The sequence below is a fragment of the Patiria miniata genome, unplaced genomic scaffold, assembly GCF_015706575.1.
Source record: "Patiria miniata isolate m_02_andy unplaced genomic scaffold, ASM1570657v1 HiC_scaffold_5, whole genome shotgun sequence".
NCBI lineage: Eukaryota > Metazoa > Echinodermata > Asteroidea > Valvatida > Asterinidae > Patiria > Patiria miniata.
The window spans coordinates 36356475-36378787 of NW_024037072.1; the positions used below are offsets into that span (position 1 = coordinate 36356475).

At 41.3% G+C, this 22313-nt stretch overlaps 2 protein-coding genes and 2 long non-coding RNA genes across 4 annotated transcripts; 2 read left to right on the top strand and 2 right to left on the bottom strand.

Moving 5' to 3' along the window:
- Positions 1-5490: 5490 nt before the first annotated feature.
- LOC119741416 (maltase A1-like) lies at positions 5491-7290 on the bottom strand. The gene has a single exon (XM_038217160.1). The coding sequence runs from the start codon at positions 7288-7290 to the stop codon at positions 5491-5493; it is 1800 nt and encodes a 599-aa protein (XP_038073088.1).
- A 1238-nt stretch (positions 7291-8528) lies between these two features.
- Positions 8529-9823, top strand: LOC119741730. The gene is made up of 2 exons (XR_005272768.1): positions 8529-9113; positions 9441-9823. It is a non-coding gene; the product is annotated as an uncharacterized LOC119741730 (long non-coding RNA).
- Positions 9824-14193: 4370 nt separating this feature from the next.
- Positions 14194-16309, top strand: LOC119741731. The gene is made up of 2 exons (XR_005272769.1): positions 14194-15599; positions 15927-16309. It is a non-coding gene; the product is annotated as an uncharacterized LOC119741731 (long non-coding RNA).
- Positions 16310-19088: 2779 nt separating this feature from the next.
- On the bottom strand, positions 19089-21953 carry LOC119740409 (maltase A3-like). Its single transcript, XM_038215703.1, has one exon. It carries the CDS (start codon positions 21737-21739, stop codon positions 19862-19864), a length of 1878 nt encoding a protein of 625 aa, XP_038071631.1. The 5' UTR covers positions 21740-21953; the 3' UTR covers positions 19089-19861.
- Positions 21954-22313: the final 360 nt, after the last annotated feature.

Genomic DNA, 22313 nt, shown 5'->3' on the forward strand with positions numbered 1-22313 from the left:
ACCAAAAGCAGCCGGAGAAAGATCTGACCAGTCCCGTAATTTGCAAAAAAACGTAACAATGAGGCAAAGAAAATCACTGCTGAAGGCTAAAAAGCTGTCAATCATTGAACTGATTGCTCTGGGCAGGGGCTTTAACTTTATTCCCACCCTTAGAAACCTTAAAGGTCGACCATCCTTCGCTACTTCCCAATCATGCTTTATAATGAGACTTCGTTTAAAATGGGAGGGAGAGTAAGACCGTCTGACTCGCATCCATTCAAACTGCTGATGCTGATAACAAATCCTCATTTCCTTCCACTTTAAATCAATTTTAATTCACGTCGGCAATTTTCTTGTTATTGTCCACCAATTCCCTGATTTTTGCCAGCACGTACCGGCTCTTTTTTGTATAAAACACTTCTCTTCCAGAAAAAGGCAAAACTTGACAAAATTAATCACCGGTGGCGGCCCCCTAAAAAAACATCCCCGTCCTTTAACTGATATGACTTGAAATGTATAGCGTAAAGTGCCTGACATGCTGCTTTCGTTACACACAAACTCGTCCGCTGCACGTACGTGAAGCAAGCTCCGTTAATACTTATAATTATCTCGTGCGCACGAGATAATTAGCTCGTGCGCACGAGATAATTATCTCGTGCGCACGAGATATTATGTCATGCGCACGAGATAATTATGTCGTGCGCACGAGACATATGTCGTGCGCACGAGATATATGTCGTGCGCACGAGATATGTGTCGTGCGCACGAGATATTATGTCGTGCGCACGAGATAAAAAAATTAGTTTGGATGTCCCTTTAGGGGCTCCGTAGAATGGCGAGGCTTGTGCATAAAATAACCACACATAGATGTATCATTACAGAAACTTCTGACATGTTAATTAGTAAAAAGATGACATGCAGTTCAAAGTATTATAATCTGTTGACATATTCCTAGCCTTTTGTCACACCAAGTTTGGAGTTATCTCACACCAAGTTGGCAAACTTTTACACTTCAAACTGCAGTCATCATGTTTGCCAATGACTACCAAATCCCCAGTCTTTACCATCGTGAAGATGATTAATAAGCAATGAATGAAAAGTTGATTAAGACAAAAAGGTCCACATGTTACACTGCTACACTGATTTCTTTCCCATAAAAGATCTCATTCCTTGGAAAATTTATCGAGGGGTAAGACAGGTTCAGTTTTCTGGAACAATTTTTTTTTTCCTTGAAAAAGTCGCTTATTTTAATTAATTACAGGTCGAAATAAAATAGAAAAAAAATATATTTATTTCCTATTGAAAATACATTTTTTTTTAAATCTATTTTTTTCCATTGTATTTCGCCACCCCCCAAAATAGCGAAAAAATAGAATAGTAAAAAAAATCTTCTTAAAAAATAGAGGTAAAATAGAGGTAAAAAAGGTTGCTATTTTTAAAAAAAATAGCATGCTATTTAAAAAAAAATGCTATTTTTAAAAAAATACAAAATGGCGTCTGTCCAAACAACTGTTCTATATAATACGTGGACACTACATGTTAATAGTACACATATCCATGTGGACAATAAGCATCTTTAGCAGTCCTCAAACATACATGAAGTGAGTAAGCATGACTGCATACGAATATGGAATAATTGAAAATAAGTCTATTACCATGAACAGTAATAATGCTCTGCCAACACAGTTTCCAAACAATTAACATATACATCATGCACCATCGAATTATTAAAACAGTTTGGTTGAACATGCTACGGGTGTGCGTGCTTTTTCAGCAAAATACAGCTTGAAAAGGTACAAGAATGTTACTCATAATTGTCCTGGAAAATCTATACTAACCATGTGGTGCACTTGTCACTCCATTACAGTGATTTGGATGCATTTTAACCCCAGATATACTTGCCCCCATCTCTACTGCAGCTGTGCTTCACAAAGGGCTCTCAGAATGCAACTGACGAAATTCAAACTTGCCACACACACACAGGATGTTTATCTGGTATGCAAATTAAGTGCTTGGCCTTCAGATTGTGTTGTACCGAGCATATGTCCACAAAATAGCAAATAAATAGTCCATGGTTTTTTTTGGGTTTTTTTGTGATTTATTTATTGTTCAGCGCTGTGAAACCATCTTTGAGTAAGAGCGCTATATAAATGACTTTATTGTATTGTATTGTGTAAGTGTCCAGAAAATAGACAAAAAATAGACTGTGGACCACACAAAAATGTCCAAGTCTCCAAAAATAGTCAAAAAATAGTGTCCAGTTTTAAAACTAGAAATAAAATAGAGTGGCAACATGTACTTATTTTGATGTAATAGAAATAAAATATATTTTGTTCCTATTTTCTAGGAGAAACTATCTTAAAAATGTATTTTGAATAGGAAAAAGATAGGATTTTGCCAGAGATTTTCTATGAGGATATCCATCTTTGGATGTGTTTTACATACAGTATGTCTATTCATGGAGGAATAAGAACACATGTGTTCTTATTCCTCCATGGTCTATTATAGTAATTTCCTTTCCCCAAAGACTTTTTAAATAATTATGTATGGTCTGTGACTTCCATTTCGTATCAGAATTATAAACTAGAGATTTTTTACCAGTTCGGTTTGAATGGCGAGGCTTGTGCATAAAATAACCACACATAGATGTATCATTACAGAAACTTCTGACATGTTAATTAATAAAACGATGACATGCAGTTCAAAGTATTATAATCTGTTGACATATTCCTAGCCTTTTGTCACACCAAGTTTGGAGTTATGTCACACCAAGTTGGCAAACTTCTAAACTTCAAACCGCAGTCATCATGTTTGCCAATGACTACCAAATCCTCAGTCTTTACCATCGTAAAGACGATTATTAAGCAATGAATGAAATGTTGATTAAGGCCAAAAAGGGCTACATGTTATTACACTGCTACACTGATTTTTTTTCCCATAAAGAATATCATTCCTTGGAAAATTTATCGAGGGGTAAGACAGGTTCAGTTTTCTGGAACAATTTTTTTTTCCCTTGAAAAAGTCGCTTATTTTAAAGATATCCATCTTTGGATGTGTTTTACATACAGTATGTCTATTAAATCAATCAATCAATCAATTCGACATTTATTTTCACATTGACATCCTCGGTAATAATTCAGACAAAACAGTATATATATATATGTATAAACAAAACATTCTTCACAGACAGTATGTAATTAAGTGTAAATATTAAATGATGTCAACATAAAGGAAAAAGGTGAAGCCCTGCTTTATTGTAATTTCCTTTCTCCAAAGACTTTTAAAATAATTATGTATGGTCTGTGACTTCCATTTCCAACAGAATTATAAACTAGAGATTTTTTTACCAGTTCGGTTTAAATGGCGAGGCTTGTGCATAAAAACCCACACATACTAGACACACACGAAAACAAGCAATGCTTTGAGTCAAGGCCTGGTGGGACAACAATGACTCTTTTCAAACAACAACTTCCACACGGTAAGGCAATGGTACCCGTCAGGATTTGCCGTGTAGCCGCAATTGTGAGGGCTCGGCCATTATATTAAACTACATTAGGCCTATGCGGGTGGTGTACACCAGTAATTAAATAGGCCCAAAATGGCCTATGCCGGCCAAATCACGATTTGAGGGTTGGTGGAAATGAGGGGCCCTAGCTCTGAAATGGTCTTGGAACTTGTATTTTTGGAAAATTTGGGATGAATTTGGACACACAGTAACTCTAATTTGCAATAGAGTGGCGGGATATATATATATATATATATATATATATATATATATATATATATATATATATATATATATATATATATATATATATATATATATATATATATATATATATATATATATATATATATATATATATATATATATATATATATATATATATATATATTTTTTTTTTTTTTTTTTTTTTTTTAAAGTGAAAAGTTTTTAGTGAAAAGTCACTGTTTTGGATGATGTTGTTGGGGATAGCTACATTCCGGCATACTGAGTTGTGTTGACCGTTGAGAAATAAACCAGAAAGTGTTGTGAGTTGGAAAACATGTAGTTGCTTTGCCGGTGTTTGCACACAAGGAGAAATAATAAATCTCCGCGATATCCTCCAGAGTACTGTGTTTTTTTAATGGGTAAAATATAGAGTTGGATTTCTTTCTATCAGTTTGAATCTAACCAATTAAGAAGGGCAATACAACAAACATTTACAACCCTCTTAACAATATTTCTGTGTAATATAAATGGCTACGCCCTCATGCATGCAATTCTAGAACGTGATGATAAGATGCTAAAACATCTCAACTTCAGTCTTCCCACGTTCTGATTCGTTTACAGATTCACTTTCAATATCTGAATATGATCTCTTGGAAGGCGATGGCCATCATAGTCAGGCGGCTTAGACCCAATTTTGGACAAGATTGTGACCGACTGGTCCAAAGCACCAAACTTGGCAGATATATTGCTATAGCCTTAGAGAAGATATTTAGAAGGGTTGACACCTAAAATTCTGTTGGAAAGGGTGCATAATTTGCATAGATCGTTAATCCCTACCGTGTAATATATTTTATTCCCATATTTGAGTATATTTTTATTTTTTTTTTGAAAAGTATATTTTGGTGATTCCACTTACACATCCTTTCTTCAAGAACATTTTCGAAAGCATTTAAGATAATTGTGGATAATTATGAGGACACAGTAACGATCCAAAATGGCTACTATTATACTCTAAAGTTGCGCGCATTAACCTTGTCTCCAGATATCAAGTAGCCTTGCCAAAACTTTGTACTGATGGGCTTCAAATTCACCAAGTTCCTTACTGGCACAGTTACTCGATTAAGTCTTCATGGAAAATCATGTGAACAATGACAAAATTGTGATATTAAGGCCAGAAAACAAAAACGGGGAACTTGATCAAGTCCACCACATTAGGCAGGCTTCGCCTAGTTTTTAGCCCAATTTACGGACACCTCATTCCCCCCCCCCCCCTTTTTTGTTTTGTGGGCTAAATATCAAGATGATATAATTTTTCATATGATTTTCCATTTATATTTTTGTTACGGTAACTGTGTCAGTAAGTAATTTTGGGAATTTGAAGCTCATCAATACTGAGGTTTGGCAAGACTACTTGATGATATCTGAGGGAAAAGGAATGCGCGCAACTTTAGGGTATAATGGTAGCCATTTTTTGGATCTTTATTATGTCCTTATAATCTTCAAGTCTCAGATATGCTTTAGAAAATGTTATTTAAGTAAGGATATGTAAGTAAAATCCCCAAAATATGCTTTTCAAAAAATAACAAAAATAAACATCTATCCAAATATGGGAATAGATATATTACGCGGCAGGGATTAACGCTTCATGCAAATTAGGCACCCTTCCCAAAATAATTTCAGGTGTCACCCTTTCTAAATATCTTCTCCAGGGCTATAAGAATCTATCTGCTAAGTTTGGTGCTTTGGACCAGTCGGTCACGATTCCAACCGTATGCCACCTGACTATCACTGTTGCACTGCTAAGTGTTAGATACTGCTGAGCTAAATCCGTATACCGATGTCTTGATGATAAGTGCCTCGCCTGCAGCCAACGAGATTTTGCTCAGCCCCTGGGATTTCCCGTTGCGATCCATGTTGCTACTGACTTCGATGACTCCAGCGTCACCCTCAGCTTTCAACTCTAACTTCTTTAGGGCTGCGGTGTAATCATGAGTAGACTCAGAGGTACCAGCGTTGATGATGACTAGGAAAGAATCGGGCTTTGTATCTTGATCGTCGGGCATGCGAAGGAAGGAGAAGATCTTTTCAGTCACGACGACGTACTTGAGGTGGTTGGTGTGGAAGGCGGGCTCGTCTTTCCGGAGTGCTGCTAATTTCTTGTAGAGTGCCAACGCGGAGGTGTTATCTGCCTTTTGGTCAGCAACGTTGATTCCTAAGAGATAGTTCTGGTTGACAGGAAGCCACGCTTTCCCGGTAGTTTTGCTGAAGCCAGCATGAGATGACCTGTCCCATTGCAATGGAGAACGTTCGGGATCTCGTGTGTACTCCTCCCAGTGTTCGGGGTTGTTGATCGCGAACGGGTCTTGGGTGTCGTTGTATGAGACCCAGATGTCCTCCATCGCTATCTCTTCACCGTAGTAGGTGGTCGGGGTACCAGGCAGGAGAAGATTCAAGACGTTCAAGGCTCGTGCATACTTAACACCTATCCTATCAGCGATTCGGGAGTTATCGTGGTTACCAATGACCCAGTTTGGCCACTCATCAGGTGACAGGTCCTTCATCCAATCATTGACTAGTTGGTGTATTTTAATGCCTGATAGGTTCTCTTTGTTGAGATCAATAAAACCAAAGTTGAAAGGGAAATCTGCCTCAGGTCGTTCCGGGGTTCCGTAGTACGAGAGGAGTGTCTTGTGAGTGACATAGGCCTCAGTCACCATAAGCCTGTAGTTGTGTTCCCTGCTGTACTCATCCGAGAGTCTTCGCCACACGTACAGTAATTCTTGTACCTCAGGGAGATCAGCCGTTTTGTTGTGGATAAGGCTGTTATACTGGGGTCGCTCGCCTGGGATCGGCGTGTAGTCTGGATTAATTGGTTCATCATCTAGGTCTACATTTTCGTAAATAAATCTGATTGAATCCACCCGAATACCATCTATGCCTTTTTCTAGCCAGAATTGTAGGGCGTCTATCATCTGCAACTGAACAGCGGGATCACGGTGGTTCAGATCCGGCTGCTTTTTGAGGAACTGATGAAGATAGAACTGTTGTCTCTCTGGTACCCACTCCCATACTGTACCTCCTAGCAGACCCACCCAGTTATTCGGAATGCATTTCTCTGGTGGATCTGAACAATTTTTCTTCGGGTCTACCCACACGTAGTAATCTCTGTATCGGTTGGTGCTGTCTTTGTTTTTCTTGCTCTCGACAAACCACGGATGCTGATCGCTGGTGTGATTGGGGACAAAATCCATCACGAGTTTAAGGCCTAGCCGGTGTGCCTTACTGATCAGCTCATCGAAATCAGCCATGGTACCAAATATGGGATCGATATCTTTGAAGTCGGCCACATCATAGCCGAAGTCGGCCATGGGAGACTTGTAGACGGGATTCAACCATATGGTGCTTACCCCAATGTCGTTGAAATACTCCAGACGGGACGTGATACCAGCCAGATCCCCCACACCATCACCGTCTGAGTCCATGAAGGAACGCGGGTAGATCTGGTACACGATCGTGCCCTTCCACCATTCATTCCATCTTAATCCTTTAACCAAAATTTGCGTTAACACGAACAGATAAATAGCGCGTATGACTGCCATGGTGTAGACGGCAATGGTGCAGTTGAAATTGTATTGTGTCCTCAAGTTCAACTGTGGGCTACTGTACGTTCACCATTCTCATTTGATCGTACGTTGCAATAATATCCGTGTCCGTATCTACTGGTATGTGTCGATCAAATTATTGAAGGGAGGTCATAGAACCTTGATATTGTAACGCAAATGAGCGAGATTTCCTGTGGTGCGAGCGCGAGCAGGCGCGAGCAAGAAACAGTGTTTGACTATAGAGGGCGCTAGAGCGCTACTGCGCTAGTTAAGTTGCACACATTCAACGCGCGAGCTGCAGTGCATGTTCAGACATCGTCGGGAACGGACCCGCGGAGTGCTGAGCTCAGGTACTGGGACTACAGTGTGCGCTACCTCGATTCGAGCGTGGGCCACTGTTAAGAATACTTGAGTGGGACTACGGTGGGATGCCAATAAGGAAACTAGGGATTAGTTTCTGGTCCGTGTACTAGGGGAAGGGAGTTAACTTACCTTTAAAAACCTAGGGGGAGGCACTCGTAGCCTCGAGACTACAACGGGAGGATCCAAACTAGGAGGCGCGTCAATCGCTGGGAGGCGGCACAGCTAGTGCTAGGTAGATCAGAGGTGCTTATTTGTTTACTTGTAATTACAGCAATCAGTTAATTATTGAGGGTACAATTTAATCGATGATAACTGGGAGGTTCAAGCAGCAGTGATCGAGCGATAATAATTAAAGGAGGTCACAACAATCCCGGGACATACCGTTATTTCGTTTTACCGTTTTTCATTTCCTCAAAAACAAAAACAGTAAACGCACCGTTGACCGTTTTTTCGTTTAACAGTTTTGTAAAACGGTCAAACGGTCTTAGGTCACAAAAACAATGACCTTTTTGTTGTTTTTCTTAATTGTTAAAAGCGATAAACGGTTAGTTGCTTCATTTCAGAGTGTTGTTTTACAAGAACATGACAATGTAAAAACGGTCAATAGTCCTGTCGACCATTTTTTGATTTAGGTTCGGCAATTAAGCAATGCACCTAGGAATGTTAATGCGTCCTTGGGATCGAGTCATTGCCTGGGACCCCAATTGCCCTCCTAGTACATTTCGTTCTCACGACATAGTTTTCGAAGTGGCTATTGCAGAGCCGCGCCAAACTCCAATTTCCTTTAATTACATGCAACTTCTTCAAACGTATTACCATCCTGTATCCATTGTAAAAAGTAATGTCCTCCTTGCAGTCTGTAAGAAGTTTTCGTGTATTTTCCCCCTTTTCGCGAAATGGTATAGTCTCAAAAGTTTCTTCCAATAGCACTAACTGCATTTATCACAGAACCGGTCTTTGTTACTCTGTGCGCGTTATGTAACCGTTTTTTTGCAGCAAGCTTTTTCGGTAGTTGTGGGTTTTCTCTCCAGCAGCATTACAAAAGCCATGGTTGTGTGTAAATTAGGTGTTTGCAACACCTTTGGTGAATAATAGAATTCAGGTGTTTAAACAAAAGTTACTAGGGAGTTGCTTTGCCAACAGTGAAGGAACAGTGGAGTGATTGGGTGTGTGTGGGTTTCTGACGGAAAAGTGAGAGTGATCATGAAGGAATCAGATCAGAGCAGACCAGATCGTGGTAGAAAGCAGATGTGATTTTGAAGAATTGTCTTGTGTGTGTCACTGCATGAACCTGAGCCAACAGGCATAGCAAAGCTATAGCAGGCAGTTTATGTTGAATAGTTGAGAGCCTATTTGAGGCAGTAATATTTGGGCTTGAATTTCAAGGCCCCAGTGAGCAGTTTTGTGCTCAGTTAAACACACCAAGGAGATCTGGGATTTCAAGAAACCACACAACCGTAAGTGTTTATAGCTAAACTATCCACTTGTAAATTTATCATTTTGTTGAAGAAAATAATAGTATTGTTGCTCCGATTTTATGAAAACCAGTAGTAATCTTGGAAAGAAATACTGATTTTAGTACCTTTGATTTATGTTGATTAAGCATACTTTAAAGCATGATTAATATTAGTTTGAAGATCAGACTGATGTTTGAAATAAGTGTTGGATTTTTATGATGAAGTTATACCTTTCGACAAGATAACTGATGGATCATTGATTTGTAAATTACTGATGTCAAGTGAAAGATATTTATTGTAAGGATCACTTGAATATTTTGTAAATAGATGGCTGTCTGGTGAAGGACAAGGGACGAGCTGTAGCCATTAGCTGGGCATCGAACTGGTGCGGCTGTAGGACACCCAACCCAGGAGGCGGTGTATCCAACGATCAACCGGCATCAGACGATTCAAGACAGTACCGTGGGCTGATATCCTTAAAACGCCTGCTCCTCCCATTTAAAGACCCTTGTATAGAGTAAAATAATTTAAAGTAACTGCAGAGTGGAAGTTTGTTTAAAGATTAATTGCTATTCATTTAAAAGGAAACACGAAGGACATAATATGATCTAGAATGTGAATTAATGTAACAAGTGAAGAAATACCGGCCTACCACAGTTGTAAATAAGTGTAAATTGTTTGTAAATAGAACAGATATACTGAAGGAAAAGCTTATTGTGTTTAGTGTGTTTCTTTCGTTGTTGAGGAAATAAATAGTTGTAGACTATTGGACACGAATTTAGGGAAATCCTAACATTTGGGGGCTTGTCTGGGAATTGAAAAACAAAACCGGAAAAGAAACCTTTTGTTTGACTTAGTGTTGCTAGTGTTATTTTTTTTTTTCATTTTTTTCAATCCATTTCAACTTGTGAAGTCATTGAAGTGTCCTGTCACAACTATGAAAACACTGAAGGATTTACCATTAGTTTATGAAATACGAACTGAATTTCCTTCTCTGAGGTGTGTTAGATGCAACCAAATTCATGACTCCTAATCGCTGCCAGCTAGTTAGCTTTGCTTGTGCCTTAGTGGTGTTAGGTTTGTGTGGAGTAGTAATGGATGTTAAAGCAGAGGTTGAGAGTTTGACAGAACTAGGTGAAAAGTGTGGATTACAGGGAAAGGAACTGTTAGATTTTGTGTGTGCCGAGAGAGACAAACTCAAGAAAGAAAAAGATCGATTCGATCGTGATGTTAGAGCGCATACCCGCGAGAAACTTGAACTAGAAATTCAGCTAGAAAAAGCGAAGCATAGCGCCAACATTGACTCGGGTAATTCTAAGGACGGTGCACGGGCAAAAGCGCGCACTCCTAAGCTACCCTTTTTCGACGACGTTCATGATGATTTAGACGCGTATTTGCAAAGGTTCGAGCGTTATGCAACTTCGCAAGCCTGGCCAAAGAAAGAGTGGGCAATCAGTTTGAGCGCACTGCTAAAAGGCAAAGCTCTAGAAGTCTACTCTAGGTTATCCATCAATGATATAGCCGACTACGAGACACTTAAGGACGCGTTATATAAGCGCTTTCATCTCACCGAGTATGGTTTTCAGGTGAAATTTCGCACCGCGAGACCTGAAGACGGTGAAACACCTCCGCAATTCGCAGTAAGGTTAGATAACTTACTTTGTCGATGGATAGACATGTCCAAAGCCGAAAAGTCTTTCGCTGGTCTTAAGGATCTGTTCATTAGGGAGCAATTTTTAGGAAGTTGTAATGACGAGCTAGCGACTTTCTTGAAAGAACGCAAACCGCAAAGCGTTAAGGACATGGCGCACTATGCCGAGCAATACTCTGAAGCGCATGGCGGATTTAATGCACGCCCTTGTCCTCGGAAACAGCAACCGCAGCACATGCAAAGACAAATGCAGTCACCAGTTAGTAGACCACCGATGCATCCCACAAATTACGCGCAGCACAAACAGCCACCATATCAGCAACCAAATCGGTCACAAACACCGAATAGGACTTCATATCAACAGCACGATAGAGCGCAAAGAACTTGCTTTATTTGCCATAAGCCTGGTCACATCGCCCGCGACTGCAGAAGCAGAGAGTCAAAATTTTCTAAGATTGCGAATGTTATTACTTCAGCGCTAGTCAGTGTGTTAAGTGATGATCAAGATCCACAAGCACAGTCTGACCTAAATAGTTCAGCAGAGAATGATGTTCAAAGAAATCAAGTAGCGCAAACAGAAACTGCGTATCCCACTGAAACGATAGCTTGCATGATAACAGTGCCACCCCCTACACAAGCGCTTAGTGATTGTTGTACACAAGATGGTATGATCAAACTTGAGTGCGGACATCAGTTACCTTTACTCAGCGCTGCATGTAAGAGCACAGATGTAAAATGCATGCCAGTAACTAAGGGATTAGTAAACGGTACCACCGCATCGATACTACGCGATAGTGGTTGTAGTGGAGTAGTCGTTCGTAAGGACTTAGTTCGCGTTAACCAGTTTCTTGAACACGATCGAACATGCGTAATGGCCGACGGAACAGTCAGTAATTTACCAGTAGCATACGTACCACTTGACACGCCATACTTCGTCGGTACGGTAGAGGCAGTATGCATGACAAACCCTGTTTACGATGTACTTCTCGGTAATATAGTAGGCGCAAGAAACCCCGGTGATCCGAAACCCGACTGGGTACCCGCGAACTTGCCACTAAATCCTACCCGAATTAGCCGAAATGAAAACACGAGTACACGTAACTTTAACTACGACACAGAGCCCATCGGCGCCGTGCAAACGCGCTCACAGAAATTTGCCGAAGGCAAACCGTTGAAAAAACTCAAAGTACCCGACGGTCTACCAGAAATTAGCAGAGACGAAATACGGCAAGCACAACAAGAAGATGTGACATTACTTCGAATTCGTGAATTAGTAGAAAGTAGCGAACCGCGAATGAACCGTTACGGAACCTCGCGTTTTCTAAATAGGGATGGTTTGATTTGTCGCGAATTTCAATCCCCGAAATTAGATCACGGTGATACATGTCACCAACTCGTAGTACCTCAGAAATTCCGTGTCCATGTCATGAAATTGGCACACGAATCAGTGTTAGGTGGACATCAAGGCCCAAAAAAAACGAGTGACAAAATTCTGAGCAGTTTTTTCTGGCCTGGCATTCATTCAGATATTTTGCGATTTTGTCGATCATGTGACATATGCCAGAGAACAATCTCAAAGGGCAGAGTCACCAAAGTACCGCTTGGTTCAATGCCAATTATTGATACACCTTTTCAGCGAGTCGCGATTGATATCGTAGGACCCATCCAACCCATGACCGAGCGTGGAAATCGTTACATTCTAACTATCGTAGATTACGCTACCCGCTATCCCGAGGCGATCCCGCTACCAAGCATAGAGACCACTAGGGTTGCAGAAGCGATGGTGAACGTGTTTTCTCGTGTCGGCATTCCGAATGAAATCCTAACTGACCAAGGAGCTCAATTCACCTCTGGTCTCATGAAAGAAATCAGTAGACTCTTATCTATCCGTCAACTAACGACAACGCCATATCATCCCGCGTGTAACGGTCTTGTTGAACGTTTTAATGGCACACTGAAAACAATGCTTAAACGCCTTTGCGCAGACAAACCGAGAGATTGGGACAGATACGTAGCACCGCTTCTTTTCGCATATCGCGAGACACCGCAAAGTAGTCTTGGATTCGCGCCATTCGAACTGTTATACGGTCGAACAGTACGTGGCCCAATGATTATCCTCAAGGAACTTTGGACGGGAAAAGTTGAATCTCCTGAAACCAAAACAACGTATCAGTACGTACTCGATCTTCGAAATAGGTTAGAAGATACTTGCAAATTGGCACAGGAAGAACTTCGTGTAGCGACTAAGAACATGACGAAATACTACAACAAGAAAGCTCACGCAAGAACATTCAAGAAAGATGATCTTGTATTGCTCCTCCTACCCACTGATAACAATAAATTACTACTGCAGTGGAAAGGCCCATTTCGCGTACTAGAGAAAGTAGGAAGTGTGGACTACAAAATTGACCTCAACGGTAAAAGCAAAACATTCCATGCAAATCTACTGAAAAAGTACATTGGCCGAACAGAATCTCAACCCGAAACGCCCAAGTCTAAACCAGATATCTCCGACGGCGTGTTAGAATGCGCAACCGTGTCAATTATTGAATGCGAAGAACCACTCTCTGACTCCGAATCTCTCACCGAAACTGTCAAAACTATAGGTACCGATAACGAAGAAGTACTCGTGCTCCCGTCATTAAAAACCACTGAAACGGCAGCCGACGTTCAAATAGGCACAAATTTGAGTTCCGAGCAAACAAAACAAGTGAAGCGACTTCTCGGCAATTATCAAAGTACAATGACTGATATGCCTGGCAAAACAAACTTAGATGAACACGCGATTACACTGTCCTCAACAGAACCAATCCGAAGCAAGCCTTACCCACTTCCCTATGCATTACGAGAAACGGTAGATTCTGAAACCGCGGAAATGTTCGAAATGGGTATTATAGAGTCATCCAATTCGCCCTACGCATCGCCAATTGTAATCGTCAAAAAGAAAGACGGTAGCAATAGATTTTTCATTGACTTCCGCAAACTCAATAAAATCACAACATTTGATGCAGAACCCATCCCAAATCAGGAGGAAATCTTTGCCAAATTATCGAAAGATCACTACTTCTCCAAATTCGACTTAAGTAAAGGATACTGGCAAATTCCGCTTAAAGAAAGTGACAAAATAAAAACGGCATTTCTGACCCCAAATGGATTGTATCAGTTTAACGTGATGCCGTTCGGCTTAATCAATGCCCCTGCAACTTTCTCGCGTATGATGAGAACACTATTACACGGTATGGATCACGTTGATAATTTCATTGATGACATTTTAATTCATACGCAAACTTGGCCAAGTCACTTAGAAACTCTCAAAGAACTTCTACGCAGACTCCAACGCGCAAATCTAACCGCAAAGCCCAGCAAATGCGTGATAGGAATGGAAACAGTAGAATTCTTAGAACACGTAGTAGGTCAAGGTCAGCTAGCGCCACAAGATGAAAAGATCGCAAAGATTCAGTCTGCACCTCGTCCAGAGACGAAGAAACAAATGAGATCATTCTTAGGACTTGCCGGATATTATCGCAAATTTATTCCCAACTACGCGGCCAAAGCATCACCTCTCACAGACAAAACTAAAAATTCAGAGCCGAACAAAATTACATGGGATGATAGTTCTAAGAAAGCCTTCGAAACACTGAAAGCTAGTCTAATCAGTGCACCCATACTTCATCTACCAGACTGCAATGAACCATTTGTACTTAGAACTGACGCGTCCGAAGTCGGAATAGGTGCTGTACTATTACAAGAACGTGACAATCACTTATTTCCCGTTGCATATGCAAGCCGCAAACTCCTGAATCGAGAAAAAGCATACTCGACGATAGAAAAGGAATGCTTAGCGTTAGTATGGGGCGTACAGAAATTCCAGCGCTATGTTTACGGAAAACCGTTCGTGCTTCAAACTGATCATCAGCCTTTGATGTACCTGCATAAGTCTAAGGTCGCAAATGCCAGAATTATGCGGTGGGCGCTCGCTCTGCAGCCTTACAGAATTCGCATCCAGGCAATCAAAGGTTCGGAGAACGTAGGCGCTGATTATCTCAGTCGAAATGTGTGAGCAATAACAGGCACCTGTTTAAGGTTAAAGCAGCGAACCCAATTATTACGGTACACGGAAGATAGGTTTTTATGACGTTGTAAATATATTTTTGTATATAACGAAATGATCGCAGTTTTTACTTTAATTCGCTCTTTTTTGAAAATGCGGTGCATTTTCTTTGAATGGGGGTTATTTGTAAGAAGTTTTCGTGTATTTTCCCCCTTTTCGCGAAATGGTATAGTCTCAAAAGTTTCTTCCAATAGCACTAACTGCATTTATCACAGAACCGGTCTTTGTTACTCTGTGCGCGTTATGTAACCGTTTTTTTGCAGCAAGCTTTTTCGGTAGTTGTGGGTTTTCTCTCCAGCAGCATTACAAAAGCCATGGTTGTGTGTAAATTAGGTGTTTGCAACACCTTTGGTGAATAATAGAATTCAGGTGTTTAAACAAAAGTTACTAGGGAGTTGCTTTGCCAACAGTGAAGGAACAGTGGAGTGATTGGGTGTGTGTGGGTTTCTGACGGAAAAGTGAGAGTGATCATGAAGGAATCAGATCAGAGCAGACCAGATCGTGGTAGAAAGCAGATGTGATTTTGAAGAATTGTCTTGTGTGTGTCACTGCATGAACCTGAGCCAACAGGCATAGCAAAGCTATAGCAGGCAGTTTATGTTGAATAGTTGAGAGCCTATTTGAGGCAGTAATATTTGGGCTTGAATTTCAAGGCCCCAGTGAGCAGTTTTGTGCTCAGTTAAACACACCAAGGAGATCTGGGATTTCAAGAAACCACACAACCGTAAGTGTTTATAGCTAAACTATCCACTTGTAAATTTATCATTTTGTTGAAGAAAATAATAGTATTGTTGCTCCGATTTTATGAAAACCAGTAGTAATCTTGGAAAGAAATACTGATTTTAGTACCTTTGATTTATGTTGATTAAGCATACTTTAAAGCATGATTAATATTAGTTTGAAGATCAGACTGATGTTTGAAATAAGTGTTGGATTTTTATGATGAAGTTATACCTTTCGACAAGATAACTGATGGATCATTGATTTGTAAATTACTGATGTCAAGTGAAAGATATTTATTGTAAGGATCACTTGAATATTTTGTAAATAGATGGCTGTCTGGTGAAGGACAAGGGACGAGCTGTAGCCATTAGCTGGGCATCGAACTGGTGCGGCTGTAGGACACCCAACCCAGGAGGCGGTGTATCCAACGATCAACCGGCATCAGACGATTCAAGACAGTACCGTGGGCTGATATCCTTAAAACGCCTGCTCCTCCCATTTAAAGACCCTTGTATAGAGTAAAATAATTTAAAGTAACTGCAGAGTGGAAGTTTGTTTAAAGATTAATTGCTATTCATTTAAAAGGAAACACGAAGGACATAATATGATCTAGAATGTGAATTAATGTAACAAGTGAAGAAATACCGGCCTACCACAGTTGTAAATAAGTGTAAATTGTTTGTAAATAGAACAGATATACTGAAGGAAAAGCTTATTGTGTTTAGTGTGTTTCTTTCGTTGTTGAGGAAATAAATAGTTGTAGACTATTGGACACGAATTTAGGGAAATCCTAACACAGTCTTCCAGCGCCATTTTTTCTTGCAACTCTTAAGCCCCACCAACTGAATCGCATTAGAAGGGGGTCAGGGTCACGCCAGGAATCACACCACGCATTATGCCGAGGTAACACTTTTTCATGTTAAGCATGGTCCCCCTCCACTCCCCTTGCCCACCACCATAAAATGCAACACGGACTGTTCACTACGACACTGAAATAAAACAAAACAGTCTGTATTCAATACTGACCGTTTTGCTGTTTTTCAAAGTTATATGTGTAAAGCTGTAAAACAAAAATCATTGATCGTTATGCTGTAATGAATTTTATCAAACTTATAAAACAGAGAAACCGTATTTACCTTAATACCGTTTGACCGTTTTACAAAACTGTAAAACGACAAAACGGTCGATGGTTCGTTTACTGTTTTTGTTTTGAGGAAATGAAAAACGGTAAAACGAAATAACGGTATGTCCCGGGATTCACAACGTCATTATTTTCTTGTCCCATTTACTCTTGTCCTGTGTCCTGTCTGTCCCCGAGGAGGTTTACAAAGGGTCCAGTCATTAGCCCTGTGCATTAGGGCAACGGGCCTACTCCACCGGTCTTGGGTCTCTTGAAGGAGGTACCACACCTGCTGGGTGACCACCGGGGGGAACAAATCGTCCGGGGTAATTTGGTAAATCCGCCACAATATTTAGACAGAGACATGCGATAGAACTGACAGTATTGTAGCAAATACAAAACGCTTTCTGGGAAATCCATTTGTCATCCGCTGCACGGTACTTTATACAATTTCGACAGATAGACAAAAGACACTCGGTGATGGCTTGTCTAGTATTAAATTTGCACTTTTATCGCAAAATATGAAGACGTGTGATAATATGATTCGCAACTTCATGGCCATACTGATATGAATACACAAGCTTTATAAAACGGTTCAGTTGGTTGGTGTGAAAGTACATCACCGCCATACAGTGCAAAAGGCGTTGTATGTGTAGGCCCTAATGTGTGTTCACGAGTTGCCGCCGGCGCGGCGTCACCTCGCGAATTGCACGAGGCCGCGCTTCGTCCTAAATAATATCGTTTCTACCTAGAGTTTACTTAGTCTTCGTCAGTTTAATAGTTGTATATGACACCAGTCTCGGTAAGTCATGACCGGCGTTTTATTCGTCATTGTAACATTTTGATTGAAGCAAATTCAAAGGTTCGGGAACTCAGGTGCTCAATTCAAATAGCGTGTAGTTTTGGCCCCTAGTTGCATAGTTACAGATGCTCAGTGTTGGACTTTGACGGATGGAACAATTTGCGTAGCAAAGAGGGGGCGGGGGAGGGGGCACGTACCCCCCACAAACGAGCGCCCTCTAGCGTCAATTTCGTTTAGCCCCGCCCCCACTCTCCACTTTTTCAGTTGCAGCACTTGCAGTCAACATGCTCTCGGAGATGACGCCCGGAAAGAGGACTGCCCCCCTTTGGAAAACGTCATTTCCGCTGGTGCAGATGAACACAGAGTAAATAGTTCCAGGCTTTTAAGTTTTAAATGGTAGGACTCCGCAGATCAGGTTTCACAGATGGACTCCTAGCGGATGGACCACTGTATAATTCTTGGTGGGAGGGCTTCTGGCAGCAGGCTTCCATGACAAAGAGTACCAAAATGGTAAGCCTCCAGACCCTAACATTCCAAGCTGAAAATCGCCGAGCAGGGCGGTTACAGGGGGTAAAGCTTTGACAGAAAGCATTCAGCAAAGAGGGCCTCCTAGTGGCAGGGATACGGGGCAGAAGGACTCCGGGGATGAACCCTAAATTTATCTGAGTGGTTACTTGTAAGCGGAAGGGCTGAAGGTCTCCTATAGTTTTGTTGCAGTGTGGCACAATGAACGAATAGTTCGAAGAGGTAAGCCTTCGGCTCCACGGAATATGATTGCTATAGAGGTAGTCATCTGGCGCGATGGATCACTAACCATAACTGCATGGTTTCAAGCGGAATGTCTTTTGGTGGTAAGACTACACAAAGTATGGTTCCCAATAGTATGACTTTGGATCATCAGGTTCAGGTCCTGGGTGAGTCTATGCGAATAGGTATGCACCGAGCAGAATGGGAGTGGGCGGTAGGGCGGACTTTGAGGTGTGGGACTATTGGCCTTATGCACGAGTATCAGGCATAATGCAGCCTTTAATATTTTACTGTTATTTTTTAAATCTGGCTTTAAACATTAGGGAATGTTTAACTACAAATTTGAAATTAAAGCAGACTAGAACTAATAAGTAATTAGCTTGCTTTCATTTCTCTTTGCAAGTTTCAAAAAATGAGATTTTACCTCACTTTCAATTCAATATGGCCGACTCGTGCATAAGGCCCATGTGAAGTATTGTTACCAGGTGCTTTCGGACTGTAGGTCTTTGGGGTCGAGGACTCGAGGACGGTAATACAAATAAAATGTAGCACTAGGGGCATAAGGTTCCACTCCACCAAAAACGCGTTCATAGAAAACAACACAAATCGGACAGAAAAGCGCCACCTGGTGGCGCTCAGGAGAAAGTCTGGACTAAACTTTTGACTTGGTTCCAGGGCATTTTGGGGGGATAACATCCCCCTCCCTGCCTCCCAGAGCAAAAGTCGTTATTTGATTGAATGTTGTCTTGATTGAAATCCCAAAATAAGCCCAAAATATAGCTAATGCATGCATGAACTAAAGACCTTTATTGCATGGGAAAAAAATCTTCATTTTACGAACCTAGAATCAAATCACCATTCTAGCAAAAAAAACCCACATTTTTCCATTTTTTTAGTTTTAGGCTGTGCATTTAATACAATTATCTTTAAACTAATGACCTCAACTGCTTCAAAGTATAACTATATCTGGTAATCTATATGAGTCTGTCGGATAATTATAGTTGGCTTATAATTTTTTCGGATAATAACATGTTTTTTTTTAGCTTTGGAAACGATTTACATGTCAAGCCTTCATCAATATGCCAATGAATCACTTGTGCTAAAACTAGTAAAGCTCTGCATGCGACTGCGATCTACCTATTGGATTAAACATTTTCATTCTAACTTAAACCTTTGCAACGTTTTCATTTGTCATTATGTAACATATTAATTGTACTGTAACAAAACGTTAACAAATGTATTAACAAATATAATATTTGTCTACCAATAAGTGAGTATAATTCTGCTGTTTTCATTCTAGCTTGCTCAGTAACATGCAAATAAATCGAATGGATTAAGAAGAGCAATTGGTCAAAAGAATAGGCATTGGAATCATTTTTTTAAAGCCCACTATATGGCTGTAGTTAACGGATTTAGAAAACCTAGCTTAACTTTTTGAAGCTTTTCCACATAACTTTTTATTACGCACTGCATTATCTCTACCTATAGGCTTTTCTAATTCGAGATGAAAACAGCAAGCAGATCTCGCATTGTCATTCGCCATATTATTTTCAAACCAAACAATCAAATTGTTGATCTTTTTACGGTTTTAGAGTCAATATTTGAACATGACGTGATAAAATATTTTGACCATGACTGTTGCAATGCTGAGTGTTAGAGACAGGGTTGGTACTGATGCTGAGCTGAATCCGTAAACCGAGGCTTTGATGATAAGTGCCTCGCCTGCAGCGGAAGAGATTTTACTCAGCCCCTGGGATTTCCCGTTGCGATCCATGTTGCTACTGACTTTGATGACCCCAGCGTCACCCTCAGCTTTCAACTCTAACTTCGTTAGGGCTGCGGTGTAATCATCAGTAGACTCAGAGGTACCAGCGTTGATGATGACTAGGAAGGAATCGGGCTTTGTATCTTGATCGTCGGGCATGCGAAGGAAGGAGAAGATCTTGTCGTTCACAATGACGTACTTCAGGTGGTTGGTTTGGAAGGCGGGCTCGTCTTTACGGAGTGCTGCTAATTTCTTGTAGAGTGCCAACGCGGAGGTGTTATCTGCCTTTTGGTCAGCAACGTTGATTCCTGAGAGATAGTTCTGGTTGACAGGAAGCCATGTTTTTCCGGCAGTGGTGCTGAAGCCAGCATGAGATGACCTGTCCCATTGCATTGGAGAACGTTCGGGATCTCGTGTGTACTCCTCCCAGTGTTCGGGGTTGTTGATCGCGAACGGGTCTTGGGTGTCGTTGTATGAGACCCAGATGTCCTCCATCGCTATCTCTTCACCGTAGTAGGTAGTCGGGGTACCAGGCAGGAGAAGATTCAAGACGTTCAAGGCTCGTGCATACTCAAGACCTATCTTATCAGCGATTCGGAAGTTGTCGTGGTTACCAATGACCCAGTTTGGCCACTTGTCGTGTGGCAAGTCCTTCATCCAATCATCTACCAGCTGGTGTATTTTAGTGCCCGACAAGTTCTCTTTGTTGAGTTCAATCAAACCGAAGTTGAAAGGGTAATCTGCCTCAGGTCGTTCCGGGGTTCCGTAGTATGGGAGGAGTGCCTTGTGAGTATCGTAAGTCTCTGTCACCATGAACCGATACTGATCAGTGCTGAATTCCTGGAAGATGTCCCTCCAGTCCTTGATGACGTCATGCAGTTCAGGGAGATCAGCTGTCATGGTGTGGAGCAAGCTGTCGTATTGTGCCTGCTCACCCGGTTTGGGTGTGTAATCAGGATTCACTGGCTCGTCCTCAAGACCCTCGCTCTCATACATGTGCCTGATGGCGTCTACGCGAAGACCGTCCACGCCTTTAGTCAGCCAGAAACGCACCACGTCATCCATTGCCGTTTTTACCTCTGGCTTGCGGTAGTTCAGATCCGGTTGCTCCACGAGGAACTGATGCAAGTAAAACTGCTGCCTCTCCGGTACCCACTCCCACATGGAGCCGCCGAACACACTCACCCAGTTATTCGGAACGCATTGCTGTGGAGGATCAGAGCAACCTTGCTTAGGATCTTCCCAGACGTAGTAATCTTTGTATTCGTTGGTGCTGTCTTTGTTCTTCTTGCTATCCAGAAACCATTGGTGCTGGTCGCTGGAGTGGTTTGGCACGAAATCCATCATGAGTTTAAGGCCGAGTCGATGTGCCTTGGCGATCAGCGCATCAAAGTCAGCCATGGTGCCGAATATGGGATCGATGTCCTTGAAGTCGGCCACATCATAGCCGAAGTCGGCCATGGGAGACTTGTATACCGGGCTTAGCCATACAGTGCCTACCCCAATGTCGTTGAAGTACTCCAAACGAGACGTGATACCAGCCAGATCACCCACACCATCACCGTCTGAGTCCATGAAGGAACGAGGGTAGATCTGGTACACGATCGTGCCTTTCCACCATTCGTTCGACTCAAACCCAACGGCAACGGGTGGTGTAGATACCAGAAGCAAAACCGCCACACATGTTGCAAGTGAAACGCGTGCCATTTCGAAGGCAAGACCTCTAATTTCAGATTTTATTTTCACAGCCACTAGGCTTGAAGGCTGCTCGCAGCTCAGGGTGTTTCTAAACTTTTCTGTAGAACGTGGCAAGTTCAAAATAATCGAATTTAAAAGTGCGGAGTTGTTTGCTACGACCGTTTGGGTCTAATGTCCATTCTGATAACCTATAAACAACAAAAAACGGTTATTTTAATCTTTTTTTTAACTGACCAACGTGTCATTTTTGGAGATTATAAATTAGATTTAAGAATTGTCTTATTGACTTTCCGGCTTGATAAGGGTGTTTTGTAAATACTGTTATCGTATAAAGATACACAGTCAACCAAGGCTGCCCCAATTATGATGGTAAAAATGAAGTCTTATCAATAGAAATTGACCCTGTCGGCAGAATTTATTTTTAAAGGTCTGATTAAACTTTTTTTCATTTTACACCTCCATAGAGCCTATTTTTCTAGCTTTGTAATTACCCTCTATTTTTGTTATAGAGTCATCCGTCACTAGGCTCTTGAGTAGGCCATGCGCTCGAGTTGACGGCCATGCCTGTACACGAAAAGCTAGG

Excerpts from the sequence above, each read along its gene's own strand:
- LOC119740409 (XM_038215703.1), bottom strand. The coding sequence starts at position 21,739 with ATGGCACGCGTTTCACTTGCAACATGTGTGGCGGTTTTGCTTCTGGTA.
- LOC119741416 (XM_038217160.1), bottom strand. The coding sequence starts at position 7,290 with ATGGCAGTCATACGCGCTATTTATCTGTTCGTGTTAACGCAAATTTTG.